The sequence below is a fragment of the Nycticebus coucang genome, chromosome 20, assembly GCF_027406575.1.
Source record: "Nycticebus coucang isolate mNycCou1 chromosome 20, mNycCou1.pri, whole genome shotgun sequence".
Taxonomy (NCBI): domain Eukaryota; kingdom Metazoa; phylum Chordata; class Mammalia; order Primates; family Lorisidae; genus Nycticebus; species Nycticebus coucang.
Genome location: NC_069799.1, coordinates 15,092,631 through 15,114,063, shown reverse-complemented (window position 1 = coordinate 15,114,063; position 21,433 = coordinate 15,092,631). Strand labels below are relative to the sequence as shown.

Here is a 21,433-nt window from a genome sequence, read left to right as displayed (position 1 = left end):
TGATTCAACCTGAGAAGGGTCTGGAGTGTCTTCCTGGATCTTTCTCAGGGAGTCTGTGAAGAGGTTTACCACAGAGCATTTGCCTCCAGTTGAAGGGTGGCTAATGAGCGCTTTCGTAAAGCCAAGAGAAGAGCAAGGCTGTAGGTTAATAAAAGACCACAGTGATGCAGAAGTTGAAAAATCTAGTCCAAACACCTTATTTAATTGAGAATGTCACAACTCAAAAAGGGCAGCAATAAGGGCATGGAGCCCCCACTTTGTCCCACAACCAGAAAGGGTGCAGTGTGGCCAGAGTACATTTGTGAAAGAAAAAATATGTTGTTCAAGTGTGGCAGAAGTTACATGTACATGTTCTGTCATCTGAGCTTAGCAACAAAAATCCAAGAGGTGTGAAGAGTGAATGAAAGACACAGAGGGAGGAGTGAAAATGTCAGGCAGTTAAGTAAAGAGAGTGCCATTTTATTTTATTTATTTTTGTAGTTTTTGGCTGGGGCCAGGTTTGAACCTACCACCTCTGTTAGATGGGGCAGGTGCCCTACTCCTTGAGCCACAGGCACCGCCCAGAAAATGGTATTTTAAAGGATAAAGTTGGCTCCTTTTTTTTCCTTTGATTTCAAAGGAGTAACTGATAACCATGAGTAGAGATAACAGCTTAATAATCTTGATATCAAAACCCATAACAAATCACATACAGCTGCAGGCAGGCAGAAGCACAGAGAGGGAGATTTATTTTCACTCCATGGTGGAAGATTGGTGCTGAATAATTGATGCAATTTACTTGCGAGTTTCAATATATACAGAGTAATCTGAAGAGGTTTTAAACAAGGTCTCATAACAAAAAAACACTTTGTGGTCTTATTTTTTTATTTTTATTTCTTTGAGACAGAATCTCAAGCTGTCACCCTGGGTAGAGTGCTATGGCATCATAGTTCACATCACCTCCAACTCCTAGGCTCAAGAGATCCCCTTGCCTCAGAATTTCTATGTTTTTTTTTTTTTTTTTTTGAGATAGAGCCTCAAGATGTTGACCTGGGTAGAGTGCATTGGCATCACAGCTCACAGCAACTTCCAACTACTGGGCTCAAGCGATACTTCTGCCTCTGCCTCCCATGTATCTAGGACTACAGGTGACTGCCACAATGCCCAGCTATTTTTTCATTGCAGCCATCATTGCTTGGTGGGCCTGTGCTGTACTCAAACCCGCCAGCTCAGGTGTATGTGGCTGGTACCTTAGCTGCTTGAGCCACAGGTGCCGAGCCAGGGTTTCTACTTTTGTTATAGATGGAGTCTTGGTTGTGTTCAGGCTGGTCTGGAACTCATAAGTTCAAGTAATTCAGCCAACTTTGTCTCCCAGGTTGGCAGAATTACAGGTCTGAGCCATGGCCCCGAGCCCGCTTTGTTGTTTTAATTGGAGTTCCCCTTTCAATTAGACCAACTTGTTGACATACAAAATGTTGATAAATCCACCTTTGCAAATATCATGCCTTACATAGACTATTTTTGACATGCTGAAGTCCTGCGTTTATTCCATAATTTTCCTATTAAACCATGACTTATTTTAGAACAAACATTGCTATATCAGTTTTTGTCCTAGACAAAATTATTCCCTTACCCTTTAAAGTTCCTTTTGACCCATTGTTTTTCATAGTCATGACTTTCTTCACATTTCACTTTTACATTTTGGATCCTTCTTGCTTCTCTTTTTTCTACTTTGAAATAAAATTGCATCCTAGTTAAGTCTTTTCTTCATGAAGACGTGAGAAAGGAGGCCTGTGGATTTAAAGGATTTAGGTCTGTAGCCTAAAGAGGAGACTTCATCCAAACAATGGGTTAGGGCAGTTGAAAAACATCAAAAGGGTTAAACATCAAGCAGTGAGCAGAGGGACTTTACGGATCACAAGAATTTGCATTTCACCTTCCATTTTGAGGAGAGATATAGGAGAGGGAAACAGAGGCCCTGAATGTTCAGGGAGAGCATAGGAGAGGCTCTAATGTTATGCACACCAATTTGTTTACTATGACAGAGAGAGAAAGCTTGCCAACACTCAGCCTTCCCAGCTGAGCTTGTTCTGAAGTTGCAGTTTGTCCATCAGACTGAGTTTCAGAGGGTCAGTGCTGGTTCAGGGATTTCACAGGGTGTAGAGTGGTTCTCAACCTTCCTAATGCCGCGATGTACTTTCATTGTTACAAAGGGGTCATGACCCACAGGTTGAGAACCGCTGGGAGGGGGAATGGGACTCCCTGTCTCCAGGAGAGGGTAATGTCACTTCCACTGCACCTCTCTAATAGAGATGGCATAGTCCCAGCACAGGCCCCTCCCTGAGCCATTTCTTACTCCAGGAACCTAGCCTGGGAAGGGCTCAGATCTGGTGTCTTCTTGCCTGAGCCTCTATGGAAACTCAGTGCCCGACAACCTTCTTCCTTAGTGATAGTAAACATTTCAAAAGCTTCCTTCTGCTCTTAAGAACTGCTAATGGGGCTAAGTGCCTGTAGCTCAAGCAGCATATACCAGAGCTGGAGAGTTCGAATCCAGCCTGGGCTGCCAAAAATAAAGGACAACTACAACCAAAACAAACAAACAACAACAACAAAATAGCCAAGCATTGTGGGGAGCACCAGTATTTCCAGCTACTTGGGAGGATGAGGCAAGAGAATCGCTTAAGCCCAAGAGTTCCAGGTTGCTGTGAGTTGTGATGTCATGGCACTCTAATCAGGGGGGACAGCTTGAGACTGTCTCAAAACAAACAAACAAACAAAAACACCCAAAAGATCTGCTCATGGCCTGGCTTTCTTTCACTGTCTACTCATCCCCATTCTGGTTATTAATACCTTACAATCTGGTTTAACATTCTGCATGTAGGGCCTGAGACCCCTTTTTAAACTTTTGAATTATCAGCACTAACTGGGAGATGAAGTACATTGTCAAGGTGAGGAACAAAAAAGCAGATGAAGCAGGGGCAGGTAAGGAGCTACATTACCTGGAAGTGAAGACAGCCAGAGAGATGGATGGAAGTGAAGCAGCAGCAGAGTGAATTCAGAATGTCTATTGTTCCATTAGCTTATCTTGTTGAAGACATATATTTTCCTCCCAAATAGTAACACCAAAATGTCAGACACTGGGGGACCAGAGGTAAGGTATGTGTTCCATTTTTTTGTTCCAGGTGCCAAAGAATGGTTATTACAACCAAGACAGTGAAACAAATGAGCAGAATAAGCAGATACAAGTGTGCAAAAGGGCAAAGTTTATAAAGGACACTACACTCCAGAGAAGGAGCACATCTACATTTTCAAGTGGAGAAGACCCTGGGATTAGCAACATTTTTCCCCTTACACAAATTTTCCAATTCTAGGTTAGTGGTGTGGGGGTAAAATATTCATGGTATTTCTTGGAAATGGGGAAACATTCCAGAATGGAGAGTCCTCCCATTTCTATCCCTGTAATTAATGGACACAACTTGTCATTCTAATTGTAGAGTATTATAGAACTGGTGTAAATTGTACTATGTTAATGAAAAAAGGTCACTTGATCCTACTGTCATCTTACTTGTATGCCCACAACAAACACCCCTTTTTTTGTGGCCTTGGGCTTGTGGCTTATATACCTCTGAGACTCATTTTTGTAGAACAAACATCAGTTCAGTTTTGGGAAGCCTTCGTGAAATGTCAGCTTTTGTTTCTTGGAAGTCCCTGCTGGTCAATTTGTTCATCTTAATTTATGCACAAAGGATCTCCCAGTATCATCTGCCCCTGTCTCTCCTTAGCCCTACCTAACAGGATAAACACAACTTCAAGGCTCTGAGACATGACTGACATTTGTGGAGGATTTCTTCTATTTGAATTAGGATTGGAAAAGTGTGAGATATATTTAAAGATACTGTCACACTCTTTTTTTCTAGAGACATAGTCTCATTTTATTGCCTTTGGAAGAGTGCCGTGGCATCACAGCTCACAGCAACCTCCAACTCCTGGCCTTAGGTGATTCTCTTGCCTCAGCCTCCCGAGTAGCTGGGACTAAAAGAACCTGCGACAATGCCCGGTTTTTTTTTGTTTGTCATTTGGCTCGGGCCAGGTTTCAACCTGTCACCCTCTGTATATGGGGCCAGTGCCCTACTCACTGAGCCACAGGTGCCCCCAGATATTGTCACAGTCTTAACATATGTAGTATTTGTCTATGAATATTGTTATGTACTGAAATGAGTACTGGTTATAGGATTTGACACTTCTCATTTGTAGGGAATTTCTGTGTTATAATTTTTTTATTTATACAATGGTTTAAGGATTATTTAAACAGGTGTCAATCTCTTCACATTTGTAGAGTTTTTCTTCAATGTGAATTCTGTTGTGTATAGAAAACCGTGCCCACTGGAACAAGGCTTTGCCACATTCTTCACATTCATAGGGTTTCTCTCTAGAGCAGAGGTTCTCAAACTGTGGGTTGAGACCCACTGGAATGGTATTAAAGGACCACAGCATTAGGAAGGTTGAGAACCACTGCTCTAGAGTGAATTCTTTTATGTCTAGTAAGGGATGAAGTACTATTAAAAGCTTTGCCACATTCTTGACATTTATAGGGTTTCTCTCCAGAGTGAATTCTTTGATGTATAGAAAGGCCCGAGTGCCGGGTAAAGGCTTTGCCACATTCTTGGCATTTGTAGGGTTTCTCTCCAGAGTGAATTCTTTCATGTTCAGAAAGGCGTGAGTGCCCAGTAAAGGCTTTGCCACATTCTTGACATTTGTAGGGTTTCTCTCCAGAGTGAATTCTTTGATGTACAGAAAGGTTTGTGTGCCGGTTAAAGGCTTTGCCACATTCTTGACATTTGTAGGGTTTCTCTCCAGAATGAATTCTTTGGTGTTCAGAAAGGCTTGAGTACTGGTTAAAGGCTTTGGCACATTCTTGACATTTGTAGGGTTTCTCTCCAGAGTGAATTCTTTGATGTAGAGAAAGTTGTGAGTGCTGGTTAAAGGCTTTTCCACATTCTTGACATTTGTAGGGCTTCTCTCCAGAGTGAATTCTTTTATGTTTAGTAAGAGATGAACTGTCATTAAAGGCTTTGCCACACTCTTGACATTTGTAGGGCTTCTCTCCAGAGTGAATTCTTTTATGTTTAGTAAGAGATGAACTGTCATTAAAGGCTTTGCCACACTCTTGACATTTGTAGGGTTTCTCCCCAGAGTGAATTCTTTGATGTACAGAAAGGCATGAGTACCAGTTAAAGGTTTTGCCACATTCTTGACATTTGTAGGGTTTCTCTCCACAGTGTGTTCTTTGATGTACAGAAAGACTTGAGTACTGGTTAAAGACTTTGCTGCACTCTTGATATTTGTAAAGGTTCTCTCCAGAATGAATTCTTTGATGTCTAGAGAGGAGTGAGTGCCTCATAAAGACTTTGCTACATTCTTCACATTTGTATGGTTTCCCTCCAGAATGAAGTACTTTATGTACAGAAAGGCTTGAGTAAAGTTTAAAGGCTTTGCCACAGTCTTGACATTTGTAGCATTTCTCTCCGGAATGAATTCTTTTATTGCCATAAATGTGTGAGTATTTCTTGGTAAGTTTGTCACATTCCTTATATATGTAGGGTTTTTCTCCAGTATTCAAAATCTTATGGTTAAAGTACTTTGATTGATGGCTAAGACATTTGCCATCATTTTCATACTTGTTGAATTTCTCTCCAGTATGGAGTCTTGAGCGAGATTGGAAGACTTGACTACCTTCTTTGCATTTGTATTGTTTTTCTCCAGTATTTGTTACCTTATGTTCTGTGATGTGTGAGCAGAGCTTAGAGGATTTCCCATACTTTTTACATTTAAAAGTTTTCTCTAAGGTACATATCTTCTTATGTCTATTTAGATTTGACAGCTGTCTGAAGACATTCAAACATTTACTACATTGGAAGAGCTTGCCATGGGTAGCTGTTACACATTTGTCAACTCCACTGTGACATACTTTCTGCTGCTCACACTCATACACACCTTCCCAGTCTTTTGCAAAGTTTAAATTCTCAGGGCCACAACTTTGATTTCTGCTCAGCATCATCTCCGGAAATAATATATTTGTGCCCAGCTCTTGCAAATGGTCTTGGGCAGAATGATTAGATAGAGCTGAAAGAAATTTGTACAATAACAATTTTAGCCACTCGCTTTTTATCAGAATCCAGTAAATATGCATTACATATTTTATCAGGAAAATCATGTTAAGAACATTAGGAACATGCCATAATACAGTAGAGAGGCACCAATTATCTTAAAGATAAATAAATGTTGCATGTATATACTGCATTTTGGGTAATTCTGAAAACCAGGTAAGAATATGCAGCACAACAGGTAAGCAGAAGTTGTAGAGATAATGTAGAGGCAGGGCATTGGATCATGTATTTAATCCTAGAACTCAGGGGCACTGAGGGAAATGGCTCACTTGAGCACAGGTGTTTGAGATCAACCTGAGCAAAAGTGAGACACCATCTGGATCGGCACCTATAGCTTAAGCGACTAAGGCACATACACTGGAGATGTAAGGTTCGAATACAGCCCCAGCCTGCCAAACAACAATGACAACCAAATAATAGCCAGGCGTTGGGGTGGGTAAATGTAATCTCAGCTACTCCTGGCTGTGGCAAGAGAATTGCTTAAGCCCAAGACTTGCAGGTTGCTGTAACCTGTGATGCTTAGGCACTCTACCCAGAGAGACAGCTTAAGACTCTGTCTCAAAAAAAAGAAAACAAAATAGTGAGATTCCCCCAACTCTACCACAAATAGAAAAATTAGTCCTGCATGGTGGCATATGCATCTACTCTCAGCAACTCATGAGGGTGAGGCAAGAAGATCTCTTGTGAGAGCAGCACCTGTGGCTTAGTGAGTAGGGCGCTGGCCCCATATATTGAGGGTGGTGGGTTTAAACCCAGCCCCAGCCTAACTGCAACAAAAAAAGCCCGGCATTGTGGTGGGTGCCTGTAGTTCCAACTACTTGGGAGGCTGGGGCAAGAGAATCACCTAAGCCCAGGAACTGGAGGTTCTTGTGAGTTGTGTGATGCCAAGGCACTCTAGAGAGGGTGATAAAGTGATACTCTCTCTACAAAAAAAAAAAGATCTCTTGTGCCCAGAAGATTGAGGATGCTGTGAACTATGACAATACAGCAGTCTTCCCAGAGTAACGATTACTTAGGCTGAAATAAATGAGTAAATAAATAGATACATACATACACACATACATTCATACAGTATGTATGGGCGTATACACAAATATATTTCTAAAATAAAAGGAAAAATTGTGCCTGTGGCTCAAGGAGTAGGGCGCCGGTCCCATATGCCGGAGGTAGCGGGTTCAAACACAGCCCTGGCCAAAAACCACAAAAAAAAAAAAAAAAAAAAAGATTAAAAAAAATAAAAATAAAAAAAAGAAAAATTGTCAATAATAATAATGAAAAAGCCAAGGAGAACAATAAGAAAAGTTTCTCATATTTACCCCCACCACAGAATTTATGCCATCTTAATAGAGAATGGTGAAAATGGAAGTAATCTTCTAAATCCCAGCTTTGCCGTCAAAAGGAAAAGAGTAACGGTGTGTTAATTCTTCTTGCTTTTGAGGGTGTTTCCAAAGAAAGGTTGCTGTCTCCCATCAGTGAGAGTGCTTAAAGGAATGGTGCTAGTGTGTAAGACTGACTGGGTATGCTGAATTCAAAGGCAAAATATTATTATACCAGCAGAGAGACTCCAATGTAACAGACAAATTAAGGTCTAGCAAGTGATAAGAAACTCTTAGGAGGACATGTGGAAAAATGCTTCCACTAAAAATAACCATGCAATTCCACAGGCAACACTGCCCATCTGTACAGGATACAGCCATATCACAAAGTTTGTGAAAGGTGGCTTTTCTAATCCTCAAAAATCCATGAAAGCTTATAACATACACAAAATGTTAGGGGAATATAACCTAAAGAATCAAAAAAAGAAAAAAAATGGAATTAACCATAAAAAATAGAGATGTCTAAATTACCCGAAAACTTGATTTCAATTATGCTAAACGCATCAAATAGGAATGATACAGTTAACTAAGTAAAATCAGAAAAATGAAGGCACCAAAGACAATGAAAATGACTGAGCAGTCTCAAATGTAAGTAAAAAAGGTATAAAGTATAAAGAAAGCACACCATACTTCGGCTACGAGAAACAAGAAGTCCCACAAAAAGACAGATGAAGGGCAGGGCCTGTGGTTCAGTGAGTAGGGAGCCGACCCCATGTACCAAGGGTGGCAGGTTTAAACCCGTCCCTGGACGAACAGCAACAAAAAAATATCCGGGAGTTGTGGCGGGTGCCTCTAGTCCCAGCTAGTCGGGAGCTGAGGCAAGAGAATCACATAAGCCCAGGAGTTGGAGGGTGCTATGACCTGTGATGCCACAGCACTCTCCCAAGGGCAATAAAGTGAGACTCTGTCTTTAAAAAAAAAGAAAGTCACACACAAGAAGGGAATCTTGAAAGCAGCAAGAGAAAATAGATGTGTTATCGCTAAGGATGCTATTGTCAGATTACTAGTGGATTAATCAACACGAACCTTCCACATCAAAAAAGAGTTGGTGATAGAGTCAAAGAGCTGAAAAAGAAAAACTTGAAAGCACATATACAATATTCACCAAAACTGTTCTTCTAAATGAAGACAAAATAAATATTTATCAAGGTATAAACATGCTGGCAGGGTGAGGTGGCTCACGTCTGTAATCCTAGCACTCAGGAAGGCTGAGGCGGGTGGATTGCTTGAGGTCACATGTTTCAGACCAGCCGGAGCAAGAGCAAAACACCATCAGTATTAAAAATAGAAAATTTGAGGCAAGAGGATTGCTTGAGCCCAAGAGTTTGAGGTTGCTGTGAGCTATGACATCAGAGTACACTACACAGGGCAACATAGACAAAAAAAAAAAAAGAGAAAGTCTGCAGTAAACCTCTGGTAATAGGTCTATATTTACAATATAACAAGATGTAATTATTGACAAAAACAACAAAATCCAGTACAGATTTTTAAAAAAATTGTCAACAGTAAGCCCTTCTCTTTGAAAAGTTACATAAATACTATATATAATTACTATATATATAAATACTATATATAATTACTAATTCATAATAATTTCTTCTCTTTCAAAAACTACGTACACCACTGGGTGGGGTGGCTCATGTATGTTAATCCTAGCACTCTTACAGGCTGAGGTGGGTGAATTGCTTGAGACCCTGAGTTCCCAATCGGCCTGAGCAAAATTAAGACCCTGTCTCTACTAAAAATAGAAAAACTGAGGCAGGAGGATCCCTTGAGCCCAAATTTGGAAATTGCTGTGAGGTATGATGCCACGGCACTCTCCCCAGAGTGACAGCTTCAGACTCTGTCTCAAAAAAAAAAAAGAAAAGAAGATGAATGATATTTAATTCAAATATAAATCAAATGAGAGCAAGGGAGATTATCATAAGGAGATATGTGCACGTGTGTGTCTGTATGTATATACACACACCTGTTAAAACAGAGTCTCACTCTATGGCCGAGGCTTGAGTGCCACGGCATCAACCTAGCTCACAGCAACCTGAAACTTTTAGGTTCAAGCAATCCTCCTGAAACAGCCTTCTGACTTGCTGGCACTACAGGTGCCTGCAATGATATTTAGGTAATTTTGCTTCTATTTTTAGTAGACATGGGTGTTGCTCTTGTTCTGGCTGGTCTCCAACTCCTGAGTTCAAGACATCCTCTTGTCTCAGCCTCACAGACTGATAGCATTATAGACATATGGCAGGAGTGCCCAGACAGAGACAATATATATTGAGGCAAAACATGTCTTATTTCGTAAAATATGCTTTAAGTCAAAATGGTCACAAAAAGTAAAGAGTATGAAATAATAATAGAAGGGCTTATTTGTTAGAAAACTATAACTTACTGTTGTTATTTTGAATATATAAAATTCATACTGAAAAGAATGTAGGACAGATATACAACCATCACATATATGTTCTAAAAAAGAGCCATTTGCACACATATTTATTGCAGCATTATTCACATAATCCATTTGGTGAATGAAATCCACATCAGCCTCAAGAAACAAATGGTGAAATATAATTTAGGATATAAAAATGACAGAATAGCTGGGCGTTGTGGCGGGCGCCTGTAGTCCCAGCTGTTCGGGAAGCTGAGGCAAGAGAATTGTGTAAGCCCAAGAGTTAGAGGTTGCTGTGAGCCGTGTGATGCCACAGCACTCTACCCGAGGGCAGTACAGTGAGACTCTGTCTCTACAAAAAAAAAAAAAAAAAAAATGACAGAGTATTACTCAGCTTCTAAAAATCAGGAAATCTTCTAACATTTCTAATAAAGATAAATCTTCTAATATCTCTAATAAAGATTATGTTAAATGAAATGTCCTTTCAAAAATTATCTTTAAATTACACAAATAATCCACACAAACATAATATCTATTCGCCAGTAAATATGAGTTAAACTGAAGACAGTTTTAGTAGGCTGGGGGCAGTGGTTCATGGCTACAATTCTAGCACCTCTGGGAGAGCGAGGCAGGTACACTGCCTGAGCTCAGGAGTTCAAGACCAGTCTAAGCCACAGCAAAACCCATCTTCGAAAAAAAATAGATGGGCAACCTGTAGCCCCAGTGAGAGGGGAGGCTCAGGGAAAGGAATCATTTGAACCCAAGTGTTTGAGGATGCTGTGACCTATAATACCATGCCACTCTATTGAGGGTGACAAAGTGAGACTCTGTTCCCCCCACCCACAAAAAGTTTTCATATATATTCACCTATAGGATAAAATAACAATTGGCCAGCAACCAAGAGAAAATGTACTATTCCTAAATAAAATATAAGAAACATGTAGGCAAACGAACAGAAATAAAATTAAATTCCCACTAAACATGTGGTTGATTTATATTTAAACTTTTGTTATCAATGTCTTAAAGTATACAGAGTTCAATAATGTCATGCAAAATTATAATGAAAAAAGTGTGACAAAGTGACATTATATTTTAGATTTTGAATCTCTATTTTTGCACAGAAAAATATGATGAAAAATATTGTAAGGAATATTTGTAAAGAATGGTACATTTTGCTACAATTTTCCATTTTCCTTATCCATGTATGTCTGGCAGATGTTGGTATACCATGTGTATGTTAAAAAGTAGAAACAAAATTGAGTGAGGTGAAGTACATTAAAAATTTAAAAAGACGGGTGGCACCCATGGCTGAGTGAGCAGGGCACAGGCCCCATATACTGAGGGTGGTGGGTTTAAACCTGGCCCCAGCCAAATGCAACAAATACAGCCAGGTGTTCTGGTGGGTGCCTGTATTCTCAGCTACTCCAGAGGCTGAGGCAAGAGAAATCGCCTTAGCCCAGGAGTTGGAGGTTGCTGTAAGCTGTGACACCACAGCACTCTACCGAGGGCGATAAAGTGAGACTCTGTCTCTAAAGTAAAAAAAAAAAAAAAAAAATTAAGAAAAGGCCTGGAGCGGTGGCTCATGTCGGCAATCCTAACATTCTAGGGGGCAGAACCAGGTAAATGGCAGGAGCTCACTAACACTTTTCAAAGAACTATAAATGGCCAATGAGCATTTCAAAGGATGCATAAAGTCCTAATTCTTAGGGAAATGTGAAGCAAAATCACAATGAAACGTTACATCATACTCACAGTGAACTCTAAAAAACATGTCAATGATACATAGAAATTAGAAACTTTTAGCAAAGTTGATGAAGAAAAATGTTGCAGATTCTATTAAAATACTTGAAGGATTCTCAGAAAACTAAAATTTAAAGTTATTATTTGGCTCTGCGCCTTTAGCTCAGTGACTGGGGCACTGGCCACATGCACCAGGACTGGTAGGTTCAAACCGGCCAGGGCCTGCCAAACAACAATGACAATTACAACAAAAAAATAGCCTGGCATTGTGGCAGGGGCCTGCAGTCCCGGCTACTCTGGAGGCTGAGGCAAAAGAATTACTTAAGCCCAAGAGTTGGAGGTTGCTGTGAGCTGTGACTCCACAGCACTCTATCAAGGGGAATATAGTGAGACTCAGTCTCAAAAATAAATAAATAAATGAATAAATAAATAAATGTTATGATTTCATCCAGCAATCTCTCGTCTGGGTATATATCCTAACTACGCACTATAGATCGGGGAAGATACACGTCCTCACTCACAGTCATCACAGCATTATTCATAAAAGCCAAGACGTGGCCAGGTGCAGTCACTCACACATCCAATCCTAGCATGTAAGGAGGATGAGGCGGGAGGATAGCTGGACCACAGGAGTTTAAGACCAGGCTAAGCAACAGTGAGACCCCATCTCTAATAAAAGAACGGTAGTATAGCCAGGAGTTGCAAAGCTGAAGCAGGATTCCTTTTTTTTTTTTTTTTTTTTGCAGTGTTTGGCCGGGGTTGGATTTGAACCTGCCACCTCTGGCATATGGGACTGGCGCCCTACCCCTTTGAGCCACAGGAGCCACCCCTGAAGCAGGATTCCTTGAACCCATGTGTTGGAAGTTGTTCTAAGCTGGGATGATGGATTCATAGCATTCTACCGCTGGCAACAGAGTTCCTCTCCATCTCACACAAAAGGTCTCTTTTCTAGATAACTACAATGTTCCATTATGACTGTGGAATTAATGAAAGCAAGTATTTTTTCTTTTCTTTTTTTTTTAAGCAAAGTTTCACATTTGTAACCCTTGGTACAATGCCATATCACAACTCACAGCAACCTCAAATTCATGGGCTTAAGCAATTTTTTTGCCTCAGCTTTTCAAGTGGCTGAGACAACAGGCACCTGCCACAAGGCTGGGCTATTATTTTTGTTGTTGTCATTGTAGTTATCATTATTGTTTAGCAGACCCAGGTCCAGTTAGAACCCGCCACCCCCGGGCACCGTAACCATTGAACTACAGGCACTGAGCCCAGGTATTTTTTGTTAATATAAGTTAACATTTTGTTGGATGACAGCAGGTATACTGAATATTTTATGAACCATCTTTCAATAAAATTTCATAGAAAATATGTGATTTATTAGTATGAGATACTTATCAGAAAATGTTAATAAACACTTGAAAACAGTAAAGATAATTTTTATTATGTTATTAATATTCTTATTTTTACAAAAACTGAAAAGGTTTAACTTACCCTGTATAAACAATCAAAAAACATTTATACATAAAATAAAAATATTAACTTTGTAAAATATGATAAATCATACTATCTAAAATAAGCATTTGGGCAAAATTAATGTATCATTTAGATATAGGTTGAGGAAAGTGACAACAATCCTGATTTCTGTTTGCCCTGAGTAAACTAGAAATTTCAAGCTTATTTTGAAAAATAAACTTTCCTTGAAATAAATTTTCAAGAAATTTTTTAATTATTATTATTATTTTATTTATTTATTTTTTGAGACAGAGCCTGAAGCTGTCACCCTGGGTAGAGTGCTGTGGCATCACAGCTCACAGCAAAATCCAAATCCTGGGCTCAAATGATTCTTTTGCCTCAGCCTCCCAAGTACCTGGGACTACAGGCACTCGCTACAATGCCCAGCTTACTTTTCTTTTTTTTTCCTTTTTTGGTTGTAGTTGTCATTCTTGTTTGGCAGGCCTGGGCTGGTTTCGAACCTGCCAGGTTTGGTATATATGGCTGGCGCCTTAGCCACTTGAACTATTGGCTCCGATCCTTATTATTATTATTTTTTAAATTTATTTACTCTTTTTGAGAAAGGGTTACTCTATGTTGCCCTCAGTAGAGTGCCATGACATCACAGCTCAAGCAACCTCAAACTCCTGGGACCAAGTGATTCTCTTGCCTCAGCCTCCCACGTAGCTGTGTCCAAGGCACTGCCAGGATACCCAGCCATTTTCCTGTTGCAGTTGTTACTATTGTTTAGCTGGCCCAGGCCAGGCTACAACCCACCAATCTCGGTGCATGTGGCTGGCACTGTATCCATTGTGGTACAGGTGCCAAGCCAAGTGAGCCTTTAAATAAATCTGGAATTCCTATGCATTTTCTAAATTACTTGCTACAGAAGTTGAAATTCTAACACATAATTCTGAATATTTAAATCTAAAACTACAGAAAATTGAACACAGAATAAAATGGAATGTGAAAACATAGAGACAGTAAAACAAGCAAGACAGTAGAATACAAGTCCCGTCTTCATGTATTCCTCCCAAGGGAGCCATCTATAAACTGCTTCAGTGACAGCCCAGCACATGGACTCACACCTGTCATCTCACCTCCTTACAGGCTGAGGTGAGAGGATCACTTCACTCCAGCAGTTTGACACCAGCCTAGGCAATACAGTGAGTCGCCATCTCACAATAAGTGATGTTACGAGAGCTTTAGAATTCAGGGAGGAGGTTGTAACATCCTTCTAATGCCCTTAAGGAGGGTCACTCAGAGAAGGCTGATCCTCATTCACTTAGCAAACTAGAGGATCCCTGGTCTGGGTTACTGACTGCTCACCACTGTCCCATTAAGAATTCTGAAGTGACAATGTGGGCCTCTCCAACTTCTCCCAGCCATGATGTGAGAGTGGTGCTACCCATCCAGAGACCTGGAGGGAAATGTTCACTCATGACCATGGAGACAGGCCTGCAAACCTTGACACTTTGTGTGTGTGTGTTTCTGTTATTTGTGCGTGTGTATATATATGTGTACTATTTGTGTGTGTGCATATGTATGTGCGTGTATGTATGTGTGTGTATACATACTACTTGTGTGTGCATATATATGTATGGACTATTTTGTGTGCATATGTATTTGTGTCTGTATATATACACAATATTTGTGTGTGTATACATATACGCATATATATACACACACACAAATAGTATATATGTATACATCCATGCACATTAGAACCTCCATAGAGAGCCATCTCCCTACATTAACCATCTCCTCAACTTGACCTGATTTTCATAGAGCAGACATGCACCACATGTGTGTATTGGTACGGCAGGCCTGGTTCCTCATGCTCATCACCTCTGTATGTTGGCAAGTTTGTTACAGTCCCTTGAGTGGTCAACTTGCAGAGATTCTGCTCCCTGCATGTCTCTGTGCATGTGTATGAATAAGCATAACCTAAGCTAGAGACAGTTATACAATATGAATTATATCGCAACAACAGAGACACTAATTTATCCTCAGGAATACTCTAAACTACTGAATGACATAATATTATTAAGAAATGTAAGCTCGGTGCCTGTAGATCAAGTGGCTAAGACCCCAGCTACATACACCAGACCTGGCAGGTTCGAATCCAACCTGGGCCAGCAAAACAACAATGACAACTACAACCAAAAAATAGCCAGAAGTTGTGGTGGGTGCCTGTAGTCTCAGCTACTTGGGAGGCTGAGGCAAGAAAATTGTTTAAGCCTAGCAGTTGGAGGTTACTGTGAGCTATGATTCTACAGCACTCTACCCAGGCTGACAGCTTGAGATGAAAGAAAGAAAGAAGAAAGGAAGGAAGGAAGGAAGGAAGGAAGGAAGGAAGGAAGGAAGGAAGGAAGGAAGGAAGGAAGGAAGGAAGGAAGGAAAGAAGGAAGGAAGGAAGGAAAAAAAACATAAATGTAGCTGTTGGGTGTGGGGGATCATACTTCTAATTCTAACCCTCAGGGAGGCCAAGGCAAATAGAATGCTTGGGCTCAAGAGCTCAGGACTACCCTGAGCAAGAGGAAGACACCAACTCTACTAAAGATTGCAAAACTAGCCAAATGTGGTGGAGGGCTGTTCCCAAATACTCAGGAGCCTGAGCCAAGGGGATTCCTTGACCTGAAGTGTTTAAGTTTGTGACCTATAATGCCATGACACATTATGTTGTCTCAAAAAGAAAATCCCAAAAATAAATTGTAGGGAGTAGATACCTTTAAAAATATTAAGGTTGGCAAAGACCAGGAGCTGTGCATCAAGCCTATAATCCTGGAACAGTGGGAGGCCAAGGTGGGTAGATTGCTTGAACTCACAAGTTTGAGACCAGCCTGAGCAAAAGCAAAATCCTGTCTCTACTAAAAATAGAAAAATTGAGACAAGAGCATCACTTGAGCCTGAGGTGGAGCCTGCTGTGAGCTATGACGCCACTGCACTATAACCAGGGTGACAGCTTGAGACCCTGTCTCCAAAAAAATAGTTGGCAAATTACTGCACATAGAAATTAAATTACTGGGGCGGCGCATGTGGCTCAAAGGAGTAGGGTGCCAGTCCCATACGCTGGAGGTGGAGAGTTCAAACCCAGCCCCAGGCAAACAAAACTGAAAAAAGAAAAAGAAAAAGAAATTAAATTATTTTTCACAGTCCATATAAAAACAGAATTTTGAGGCTAAACAACATTAGACTTGGCTTGGCGCCTGTGGCTCAAGCGGCTAAGTCACCAGCCACATACACCAGAGCTGGAGGGTTCGAATCCAAACCGGGCCTGCCAAACAACAATGATAACTGCAACCAAAAAATAGCTGGGTTTTGTGGGGGGCACCTGTGGTCTCTGCTACTAGGGAGGCTGAGGCAAGAGAATCACTTAAGCCCAGGAGTTTGAGGTGAGCTATTATGCCATGGCACTCTACCCAGGAGGACAGCTTGAGGCTCTGTCTCAAAAAAAAAAAAGGAACACTTTCTTACATTTGGGTAGATTCTTAGTGTTCTCCTAAAATGACTATAATTTCTTCAGAAACTTATTTGAAATCTTCATAGCATAAAAGAATAGAAAGCATAAAACATACAAAATCTATTTGTGGTGTTCCTGGGACTTCTGAAACAAATACTAACATCACTACCTCACTCACATATTTTGTATATGATTCTAAAGAAAAAAAATTTTGGCAGCGCCCATACCTCAGTGGGTAGTTTCAGCAGGTTCAAACATGGCCCCGGCAAGCAACAACAACAATGACAACTGCAACAAACAAAATAGACAGACATTGTCTGGGGTGCGTGTAGTCCCAGCTACTCGAGAGGCTGAGGCAAGAAAATCACTTAAGCCAAAAGGTGTGATGCTGCTGTGAGCTGTGATGCCATGCACTCTATCCAGGGAGACAGCTTGAGACTCTGTCTCACAAAAAAAAGAAAAGAAAGAAAACTTTTATTCAGACAAAGTCTCATTCTGTTGTTCAGGCTACAGTGTCATAAAATCAGCCTAACTGATAGCAACCTCAAACTCCCGAATTCAAGCCATTCTCCAGCCTCATCACCACCACCAGCCCCCAGTAGGTGGGACAACAGGCAACCACTACAATGCCTGGATTTTTTTTTCTCTCTTTATTAGAGGTGGGGTGTCAATCTTGTTTAGGTTGGTCACTCCTAAGCTCAAGCAATAGTCCCACCTTGGGTCCCAGAGAGCTAGGATTAGAGGTGTGAGCCACCACACCGAGCCTAAAGAATATTAAAAAAAATTTCAGAGGTATACAAAAAAATACACACGAGGAGAGAATCTGAGATGGCGGATGAGTAAAAGCCTCCCTGCAACAGGGCACGATGAGTCTGGGAAGATAAGACTCCAGGCATCTCTGGTTGGTGGGATATGCATATAATCACCCCTTTGAGGATACAGGGAGTCAGCAAGGGACTTCTGGACCCCAAGAGAAGGATGAAAACAGTGGAAAACTGGCAAGTGGTTGCGTGTGTCCGATAGACCTAATCCCGCCAGCAGCCATAAGTACAAGCAGCAGTGAGACCACAAACGGGAAAGGCCTTACCTGTGAAGTGTTTCAGTGTTTTTGGACTTGGTACTCAGTTGAACTGCCTTTGGGGAGAGCTTGAGCAGGAGTGTGGAGAAGTCTGGGCATAGTCTAAGGCCCCAGACTGAGCCGCTGAACTGGACGGAGCTAATGGTGTCTGGCTGTGGGCCGCAGGAAGCCATTGAGAGAGAACTGCCCTGGCAAGCTCTGCCCTCAGGGTCAGAGAACAAGGATGGGGGGAGCTAGTAACCTAGCAACTGAGCAGCCTAAAGGCGGGGCCTGAGCTACCTTACAGCCTTAAACCTCAGGGGCAGAGTAAGACCCGTTTTGGCACACTGGAGCCTAGCACTGTTGCCCTGGTTAGAGTGCCGTGGGGCCACAACTCATAGCAAACTCAAACTCCTGGGCTTGGCGGCACCTGGACCTCCATAAGAACTGTGCTGTGACCCCTGACACGTGACCCGTGCCCACCAGGCCTCAGCATGCCCTGACCAGGAACTGCAGGAGCTGCGCAACCATGCATCCTCCCTTCTGTACCCTCCCTACCTCCACACTGGCCTGCTTGTCTGGCCAGGGACTCTGGTAGCTGTGTGCCCTCCAGAGCCCTCCCTGCCTCTGTGCAGAGCCCTTCCCGTGGCCAGAGACTAGTGGAGCCTGGGGCTCTCTGTGCCAAAGTCCCTGGGCACCAGGCACTCCCAGAACCATGAGCACCACCTCCCGCCCTATGGCTGCATCCAGGTGTTTCACACTCTGGAGCTGCTTCCACAACCAGAAGTCCCTGGATGGGTCAGCCCCAGAGGAAATACTCCCTACAAAGATCCAGCAACAATAGGGTGATGCCGCTTGGGTCTAACCTTGGAGAGACACCTCCACCACTCAGGATGGCCAGAGGCAGTGGTGAAAAACAATCATGAGGAGAAATCAACAGGAAAACTCTGGCAATATGAATAATCAGAGTAGATCATCTTCCCCAGGGATCAATGGGGCAGACACAGCAGAAGATCCCATGCACAAACAAATAGCTGAGATGTCAGAAATGGAATTCAGAATCTGGATGCAAATAAGATCAAATTAGAATTCTAAGCAATAACCCAAAAGATATCTCAAAAATTCAACGAATTCAAAGGCCAAATGACCAAAGATTTTAACACATTAAGACAAGAAGTTGCAGCCCTCAAAGATCTCAGAAACATAGCAGAATCCCTCAGTAACAGAAGGGAGCAAGTAGAAGAAAGAATTTCTGACATTGAAGACAAAGCTTTTGAATGCTCCCAACCTCTCAAAGAGTAAGAGAAATGGAGGGCAAAAACAGATCACTCTCTCAGACAGCTCTGGGATAATTTGAAGAAAACCAATATTCATCTTATAGGGACCCCCGAAAGTGACGAAGTGGCTTCACAAGGCACAGAGTCTCTTCTCCATGAGATTATGAAGGAGAACTTTCCAGATATGCCAAGAGATTCTGAAATTCAGATAGCAGACAGTTTAAGAACTCCAGCACAACTCAACCCAAATAAGACATCCCCCAGACACGTCACAATCAATTTCACTAAAGTTAGTATGAAGGAGAAAATTCTGAAAGCAGCCAGATGAAAGAAAACCATCACCTACAAGGGCAAGAATATTAGAATAACTGCAGATCTCTCTGCTGAAACGTTTCAAGCTAGAAGAGGATGGTCATCGACTTTTAATCTCCTAAAACAAAATAACTTTCAACCCAGGATCCTGTACCCAGCTAAACTGAGTTTCATTTATGACAGAGAAATTAAATATTTCAATGACATTCACATGTTGAAGAAATTTGCCATAAACTAAACCAGCTCTCTGGGATATTCTCAGACTTATCCTCCATAAAGACCAGCGTAATCCTCCACCACAAAAGTAAAACCACCCAGAAAATTTTGATAAAATTCCAACTTCCACAGTCGCAAAAGGATTAAAAATGTCCACCAGACTCTCAAAAAGCTTATCAATATTCTCAATTAATGTGAATGGTTTAAATTGTCCTCTAAAGAGGCACAGGCTGGCTGTGCCTGACTGGATACAAAAACTCAAGCCAGATGTTACTGCATACAAGAATCTCATCTTACATTAAAAGACAAATTTAGACTCAAGGTGAAGTGATGGTCATCTATACTCCAGGCAAATGGAAAGCAGAAAAAAGCAGGCATTGCAATCCTATTCGCAGACGCAATAGGCTTTAAACCAATCGAAATAAGGAAGGATAAGGATGAATACTTCATATTTCTTAAAGGTAATACTCAATATGATGAGATTTCAATTATTAATATTTATGCACCCAACCAGAACGCATCTCAATTTATAAGAGAAACTCTAACAGACATGATCATCTTGATTTCCTCCAGTTCCATAGTAGTTGGATATTTTAACACCCTTTAGCAGTGCTGGATAGATCCTCCAAAAAGAAGCTAAGCACACAAATTTTAGATTTAAACTTAACCATTCAACATCTGGACTTAACAGACATCTACAGAACATTTCATCCCAACAAAACTGAATACATATTCTTCTATTCAGCCCATGGAACATACTCCAAAATTGACCACATCCTAGGCCACAAATCTAACTTCAGCAAATTTCAAAAAATAGAAATTATTCCTTGCATCTTCTCAGACCATTATGGAATAAAAGTTGAACTCAATAACAACAGGAACCTGCATATCCATACAAAAACTTGGAAGCTAAACAACCTTAAGCTGAAGGATAGATGAGTTACAGATGAGATTGAGAAGAAAATCACCAAATTTTTGGAACAAACAACAATCAAGACACAAATTACCAGTACCTCTGGGATACTGCAAAGGCAGACCTGAGAGGAAAATCTATAGCACTGCAAGCCTTCCTCAAGAAAATGGAAAGAGAGGAAGTTAATAACTTAATGGGACATCTCAAGCAACTGAAAAAGGAAGAACACTCCAACCCCAAACCAGGAGAAGGAAAGAAATAACCAAAATCAGAGCAGAATTAAATGAAATTGAACACAAAAGAATTAAACAGCAGATCAGTAAATCCAAAAGTTGGTACTTTGAAAAGATCAATAAAATAGACAAACCTTTGGCCAACCTAACCAGGAAAAAAAGAGTAAAATCTCTAATTTCATCAATCAGAAATGGTAATGATGAAATAACAACAGACGCCTCAGAAATTCAAAAACCCTTAACGAATACTACAAGAAACTCTACTCTCAGAAATATGAAAATCTGAAAGAAATCGACCAATACCTGGAAGTATACCACCTACCAAGACTTACCTACAATGAAGTGGAAATGTTGAACAGGCCTATATCAAGTTCTGAAATAGCATCAACCATACAAAATCTCCCTAAAAAGAAAAGCCCAGAACCAGAAGGCTTTACATCAGAATTCTACCAAACCTCTAAAAAAGAACTAGTACCTATATTACTAAACCTCTCCCAAAATATAGAAAAAGAAGGAATATTACCCAACACCTTCTGCAAAGCAAACATCACCTTGATACCCTAAAAAGGGAAAGACCCAACAAGAATAGAAAATGATAGACCAATATCACTAATGAATATTGATGCAAAAATACTCAATAAGATCCTAACAAACAGAATCCAACAACACATCAAAAAAATTATACACCTCAACCAAGTGGGATTTATCCCAGAGTCTCAAGGCTGGTTCAAAACGTAAATCTATAAATGTAATTCAGCACATAAACAAACTAAAAAATAAGGACCATATGATTCTTTCAATTGATGCAGCAAAAGCTTTTGAT

The 21,433-nt window shown here is 40.9% G+C and overlaps 1 protein-coding gene across 1 annotated transcript in view; it reads right to left on the bottom strand.

Annotated features, from left to right (window-relative positions):
- Nucleotides 1-4,154: 4,154 nt before the first annotated feature.
- The window catches only part of LOC128572926 (zinc finger protein 726-like), a 204,214-nt gene continuing 186,935 nt past the window's right edge, over nt 4,155-21,433 (bottom strand). The window contains exon 4 of the mRNA XM_053573086.1: nt 4,155-6,102. Coding sequence (XP_053429061.1) covers nt 4,457-6,102 — 1,646 coding nt within the window. The 3' untranslated portion in view covers nt 4,155-4,456. The remainder of the gene's footprint in view (nt 6,103-21,433) is intronic.